Source organism: Vespula vulgaris, chromosome 2 (genome assembly GCF_905475345.1).
Source record: "Vespula vulgaris chromosome 2, iyVesVulg1.1, whole genome shotgun sequence".
Taxonomy (NCBI): domain Eukaryota; kingdom Metazoa; phylum Arthropoda; class Insecta; order Hymenoptera; family Vespidae; genus Vespula; species Vespula vulgaris.
This window is the reverse complement of record NC_066587.1, coordinates 608,041-615,367: the sequence shown is the minus strand read 5'-3', so window position 1 is coordinate 615,367 and position 7,327 is coordinate 608,041. Positions and strand designations below refer to the sequence as shown.

At 34.4% G+C, this 7,327-nt stretch overlaps 1 protein-coding gene across 1 annotated transcript; it reads left to right on the top strand.

Annotated features, from left to right (window-relative positions):
* Window positions 1-2,967: 2,967 nt before the first annotated feature.
* LOC127073033 (probable serine/threonine-protein kinase tsuA) lies at window positions 2,968-7,294 on the top strand. The gene is made up of 8 exons (XM_051014024.1): window positions 2,968-3,185; window positions 3,593-3,667; window positions 3,743-3,934; window positions 4,020-4,184; window positions 4,311-4,457; window positions 4,539-4,623; window positions 4,708-4,944; window positions 5,030-7,294. The coding sequence occupies exons 2-8, from the start codon at window positions 3,593-3,595 to the stop codon at window positions 6,445-6,447; spliced, it is 2,319 nt and encodes a 772-aa protein (XP_050869981.1). The 5' UTR covers window positions 2,968-3,185; the 3' UTR covers window positions 6,448-7,294.
* The last annotated feature ends 33 nt before the right edge of the window (window positions 7,295-7,327 follow it).

Below are 7,327 nucleotides of genomic sequence, written 5' to 3'. Positions count from 1 at the left end.
GAGAGAAGAAAAGATAGAGAGAGAGAGAGAGAGAGAAAGAGTGAGAGTTACGTGGAAGGACGAAGAATGAGAGAGCGAACAAATAATCGTCGACTGTAAGCTTAGGAAAGAGAGAGAAGGAGAGAGAAAGAGAAAGAGAGAAAGAGAGGACAGTCCTTTTCACCCCTCCTCTGTTATCCACCCTCACCCTCACCCTCCCCACGCACCGGCCTTATCTCTCCGCATCTCGTGTCCCTTCGCCAAACCACGAGGATTTATCCGCAAACATCACACATAGAACTCGGACTTCCGACGTAACACAAGATTCTTGGCAATGATATACGCGGGAAAAAATAATATCCAGGCCTGAACGCCCAAAACTACGTAACCAACCAACTAACTAACTAACTGGAGAATATGAACATTCGTCGGGTTGGTACGATGCGTATATTTACTTATTTTATTTTTTTCTTTTTTCTTTTCTTCTTCTTCTTCTTTTTTTTTTACTAAAAGAAATTGTAAAATTTGTATTACGGAAATCAGCTGGGGGAGTGAAGAATCTTGAAAATATATGCGCTAATGGCGGAAGAAGTCATCGAATGGTTCGAATTTGTCCGAAATAAAGAAAAAAAAACAGAAAGAACAGAGAGAGAGAGAGAGAGACGTTGACGGAAACAGTGATGAAAGGAAGAGAGAAAGAGAGAGAGAGAGAGAGAAAGAAAGAGAGAGAATTAGAGTTAGAGTTAGAGGTGGAGAGGTTAAGCCGGGAAATCGAAAACGATTGTCGCTCGTGCCCGTTCGAAAAGGGCTCGCGCGCGCAATTTGCGCGTCAGGGAAATGCATGCTTCGCTGGCAGCAGCTGCGGGACGTTATTGATACTACATTTCTCCCGATTTGACGAATTGCCGTACTGGACTAATGGTCCGAATACGAAAGCCTGGGCCAACGGCTGCTTTCTGACCGTAGCTCTGCTTCCAAGAGAGAAAGAGAGAGAAAGAGAACGAAAGAGAGGTTAGGATAGCTAAAATTGTTAAGCCCGTCGAATATATATATATATAAAACTATAACTTGCTCATAACTCTTCGACAAGAGCGTTGCCTTCGAGAACGTCCAGTTGGTACGAAAAAAAGAAAAGAAAAAGAAGAAAAAAGAAAAAGGCTCATAAAGAAAAATAGAAGAATACGAAGGAAAAAGGAAAGAAGAGGAAAGAAAGAGAGAAATGGAAAAATATGTACGGGAGAAAAGAAATGAAACGCGGAAACGAACGATCGAATATACTGGGGACGATCGAACGTAAGGAAAATGAAATTTTTAAAAAAAAAGAAAAAAAGAGAGGGAAAAAATTGATGAGTAAAATTGATGCGAATTTATAATTACGTCACGCACGACACCTATACGTAGCAAATAGAAATTAGAGACGGCGCCACCGACCACCTGTTGTTCGCCGTTTTAACGAGATTCTATAAAAATATATATATATATATATATATGCATACATATGTATATATATACATATTATAATGATTATAATAATGATAATAATAATAATAGGAATAATAATAATAATAGGATGACCGCATCGGGAAAATATTTACGAATTTACGTAAATTCGTACGTACGTGTATATATATATATATGTGTATATAAAAAATTGTAATTGAAGAAAAGAGATCAATTGTTTTGTCAGTCGAGCGAGAGTAAGAGCGTAAGCCAACATTACTGACGTAACAGTGTACTATTGACTTGCGTGCTATCGGCTTATGTACCATCACCTTGTGTACTATTACCTCGTGTACTATTGCAGTATACAGGATCGAGCTCACCCGCACACAAACAAACCCTCCATATTCGTGTTTGTCCACGATCTCTCTTTCTCTCTCTCTCTCTCTCTCTCTCTCTCTCTCTCTCTCTCTCTACGAACGAGAATCAAAGCACTCCACTCAAATCGTTCAAATGTGTATCGCATTACCGAATTGCTCGAAACCCACTTGTCCGCGAATATTTACTACATATTAGATCGTAGAAAGACAACGAGCATTTTTTAATCGTAACGTTCACCCAAACAATGTAAAAAATGCTTCGTGTTAAAGGAAAATTCAAAAAAAATGCAGTTGGCAATACTTACCAAAGCAGTATCTTCGTGATCAAGAACGATTCGAAAATAAGCTCACAGGTTATATCTTCCAAAAACTAGTTTTTCTTTTAAGGCAGTACGAGAACGAAGAGAAACTGTTGATCTATCCATAATATCTCGGTAAAAAGCTTCTCACTAAGTGCTACCATCTCGTGTAACATACCTTTCCTTTGCCCCCGTTTTAATCCTACAAATTTTGCTTGCGCGCGTAACAGTTACGTCTACGAGGGAACGTGATTCGTTGTAGACTGATCGTTCGATGAGTTTGTTCCTTTGTATCGACGATATATTCACCGTCGGTAATTACCGACGTAGTTTTTATCCCGTCGGTAATCTAGGAACAAAACTTTTACGACCATTTCTTTGACAATGACTCTCGATATCGTAGATATATGAATTTTATGGATCTTCGGTTTCTTTAGTTTTTCATACAACGAGACGGCAACGGCTGATCAAACTATACGTTTTTTTACTTGTTTATTTAGCTTGGTTCCTTTCTTTTTTTTTTTTTTTTCTTTTTTTTAATTCATTTTTTTTTCTCCTCATTGTTTGACAAAACAGATACGTTCCTAAGCATTCTGGGTAATCGCGGTTTATTTAAAAAATACTTGTACAAAAGATCGAATTAAAAAACTCGAAATGGAATATTCTTTCGCGACGATGCGGTCGAACTTTTAGGTCGTTAAAATTAATGCATGTTTGGAAATGTTAAAAGAGAAGTAGGACGAGGAGGGAAAAGATGAATTTCTAAAAGATACATTTTTAGTAAATTACTTTCACCACGAGATGGTCATAGTGTCGCACTGCAGGTTCCGATGAAAAATATGCAACGTTTGACTATCTGTAATATTTCTACTTAAAGCAAATCCCGTTCTACCTGATTCTACCCCGTTACACCCAAAGTGGATACCTTACGTTGCTTTGGTTCCACTTGTTTTTTAATTCGGTCATATTAGTTTCACCTGTTTGCATTCTACAGGTTGTACCATTTACTTCTTGTATCGTCATTTATCTTTTCATGACTGATTTCAGTTCGGCAAGTGCGTAAATCCGAATATTTTCTCCATAAAAGGTAAGTAAAAAATTATAAGTTAATTTAAAGACAGACATTCTCGATGTCTATTTAAGACAAGGAATTCAGAAATGACATTCCTTTTAAATTATCTCCTAAGCATGGTATACCATGCCTATAAAAAAAAATCATTTCAATAATCCAATTCGTATGAACGATCACAGCTATGGTCTAAATTTAAAATATTAATCTTGCATAAATATATACATACGCGCACGCACACATATACGTATAAATTATCAACGAGATGATAAGTTTGTACAAGTACTTCTTTAGTATGCATATATTAATATACAAACACATCCAATAATTATAATGTGAAACGATCCAAATTAATGATATAATACAGCCAAAAATATAGAATACGATATACGCTTTATCCAAAATTTACGTTCTATCGAATACAGATGGCATTTAGCGAACTCGAAGAAAGAATTAGTAAGATCAGACAACAAAACGAAGAAATTAAAAGAAGACACGAAGTAAGTTGGAACAATAGCTTGCGAGATGTTTTTGACGTATACGAATAATATATGATTAACTTTTAACACGGTCAGGAAGTAGAGGAAGATAAAAAAAATGCTGCTAAGCTAAATGCTTTGGTACAAATGGTACCGTCAACGGATTGGCCAGAAAGGAAAGAGCCACCTGAATATTCAAATCCGCCTAAAGCTACTCACAAACAAAAATCTGCTACGAAGGAACAATCGGAACACGTTCAACAGCATCATCCTAATGACAGAAGAAAAGTATGTTTTTTGTTATCGTGTCGAGCAATTACTTGTTGTACGAACGTATCTGAATATATAGATATATATGCGTGTATATACACAGGGCGAAGGACCACCTCCAGACCCTAAATATAATTTCCTTGCTGATGCCGAAAGAGAAGAATATAGCGTACCGAATCAGAGAGACAATACTGGAAATAAAAATCATAATAGATCGGTACGGGGCAATTTTAAAAAAAGAGGAATGGGAAGAGAAGGACAACAGAGGGTAATTGTATTTATACGTATGGACGTATATACATAATGTTTGTAAACTACAGACATTTTTTCAGCAAAAAAAGACTTCTCCACGAAAACGTCATTTTTATTACTCACAGTTTTATATCCCGTATAGGGTAGAACATATCACGGAGCTCATAGAGACGAACACAAACCGGAGTACGAAGCTTGGCGAAAAGAAAGAAACCGCATCGATGAAGATCGTATCAGTAGACAAAAAACTGCAGAAGGCAACTGGCGCAGAGAATGGGATAATGATAAAGTAATTTGCTATCAGTTGAATGGGAGATGTTAAAAAATTCATAAATAAATTTAATGAATTAATCGTATATCCGCTTAACAGGCTCATTTAGTGAATGAAATATCAAAAGGGGAAGGAAAAGTTACTTTAGGAGATTTTACAAAAAAAGATGGGAGATATTCGGACGGTAAAAAAATTATGGTTTAAAATATTTACTTTTTTCTTTTTTTCTAAAATTCTTAAAAGTAATAATAGATTTTTATTTTATCAGGCAGTGGGTATGCAGGGCATAATCGTGGTGCTTATCATAAGTCCTATCGAGGATCTCCTAGAAATTTCCATAATAATCATGATTATCATCATATGAATTCATATGATCAACATAATCATGATATGTCTTCCATGCCTCTTTCCGTGGACGAACGAACCGTTGTTGCGACAGATAAAAGCATCAAGGTAACATTAAACCAAAGCAATATGACGAAGGGTCCTGTTATGAGCGTCAAAGGTATATTTAATACGATTAAATCGACAATAATTTCGTTCACAAACTGTCTTACGTATAGAACTGGAATTATATCGTTTTGTTTTAGTCAATTCACCAAGTATAGCTGGTACAGGAAGAGTTGGTCCACGACAAAGAACTCGTGTTACATATAGTAGTCATTCTGACATGGATACAAATACGTACGAAAGTGGATCATTCTCGCGACAAAAATCATTCGAAGATAAAACTAAAGGAAATCATTACAACAACGTGCAAAGGACTCCTAGCTTGAGAAGGCCTCAATCGCAAAAAAAGAAAGAGAATGGTGCTAAATCTCCATTTTCGCAACGAAAGGAATTTAGAAAAGAAGCTTCATCTGCGAATTCATCTAAACATTACGAAAATGGATCACAACAAAATTTTGTACGAAAAGAATACAAGGATTCACAAAAGTTTCATTATCCACCGAAATCACCGAGAACGTCGCAGAAAAATACGAAAATATCGAAAGACGATTCGGTCAGTGTGACAAACGACAACTCGATCAAAGATGAGAAAAAGGTGGTAGTAAAAGTAGAAAACGATACTTCGATCGAATCGCAAAAAGTAAATATAGAATCTCCAAACGAAATAAAAAATGACGAAAGCTCAACTGTCGTCGAGAAAGAATCGAAGAGTGATACTGAAGAAAATAATGATATTATTTTGAAAAATTCTGAATGTTCACCTTGTAACGAAGAAACGGTGAATGAAAAAACCGAAGACTCGTGCCAAGACGTAAACATCATTTCTATTACTAAACAAGATAGCGTTAATACTTCCGAAGACGAACAACACATGGACGAAGAAAAGAACGAAGAAAAGAACGAAGATAGTTCAATCGTTTCGTCACAGACGGCGCAAGATATTGATAATGATGTGAAAAATGCAAATGATGAAAATAAAGAAATTGATAACGCGACTACAATTATAGATAATGCGACTACAAATAGTCACAGTCCTGACAATAACACGAGTACTCTTGATGTCACTCTTGATATCAATCAAGATGATACGAAAATTGAATTGGTCGTTCAAGATAACGTGTCTAACGCGAATGATGAAAAATCGAAAGAATCGCCCGAGGAAAATTTGAATCAGAGTAATAACCAAAATGATATTGTTGCAACGACTTGTGAAAAAATATCTGAGATTATTGTAGAAACTCGTTCTGAAACATTGCCTGTTACTGACGCATCTGTGATGGCTGTCGAGGAGAATGATGTCACACATTGTAATAATGAAGTTCCAGTTGAATCTATAAATGATATAAATGATAAAAATACTATTAAAAATTCTGAAGACACATTGCCAATATGCATTGATGAGGTATCGTCCGCTCCAGCTGACATAATAAAAAAAGATAACAATGAGACATTTGACGAAGCAATAGAAAAAAAAGAATTGCAAAGTAAAACCGTCGAGTCAGTTGCGGAGGATAAACCCATTGAAAGTGAAATTACGCAAGCTAATCCTGAAAATTAAGAAAACTGATATAAAAAATAATCTACTAAATATCGTCAACATAAAATAAGCAAATATATACTAAAATCGTAAAAAAGAAAAAAAAAAGAAATCAGAAATGCAATGCATTCAGATTATAACAAACGAAAAATTTAGCTGCTGCACAAATTATATTTTTAAATGTTGTTTCAATTACTTATATATAAATAATAGTTAAAAATGAAACGTTGTTTCTATAATTTATAATTACGTTGGTAATCTTTTGCTAGTAATATAACGATTATTAATTTGGGTTTCACATTAACATTCAACAGAAACATATTCTAAACAATTTGATATAAGTTTATATGTTTAAAATTTCTATGAAAATTCATTTGTATTTTTAGAATTGCGTTACAACATTTATATAATATTTTCAATTACTATTATTATATAGCATTATGTTCTTTTTTTTATGATTACAAAGTCTAATGTGATTTTTCGATAAATTTAACTTGCTGATGTTGCATCAATCAGAAAAGGATAGTATTTTTATGTATTTTAGTAGACTATCGAAAAATATTTTTATAATTCGCTTCTAGGATCAGCAAATTAAAGAAAATTAAGTCACCCCTATAACGACATAAACTGGGATTAGTCTGCCGCGAAAGTTTCTAATTTGGATCAATGCCAATGCCAAACAATAATCATTTTATTTTAACCGAATGATAATAATTATTGTTATTTTATTTTATAGTTTATTTGTATTTATTTTACTTTATTTCCAATTTATTATTTGTTTTTATTACCGAAGTTTATGTTCCATTATATACATTTATTAATTTTTAAGTTTCTTAGAAGCTTTCAAATATATATGACACAGATTGAACGTCGCACTCTACATTTATTATGCCCTAAACAT

Excerpts from the sequence above, each read along its gene's own strand:
- LOC127073033 (XM_051014024.1), top strand. The coding sequence starts at position 3,593 with ATGGCATTTAGCGAACTCGAAGAAAGAATTAGTAAGATCAGACAACAA. Across the intron at positions 4,185-4,310 it reads GAAGAGAAGGACAACAGAGG|GGTAGAACATATCACGGAGC; the intron begins GTAATTGTATTT and ends TATCCCGTATAG. Across the intron at positions 4,458-4,538 it reads GAGAATGGGATAATGATAAA|GCTCATTTAGTGAATGAAAT; the intron begins GTAATTTGCTAT and ends TCCGCTTAACAG.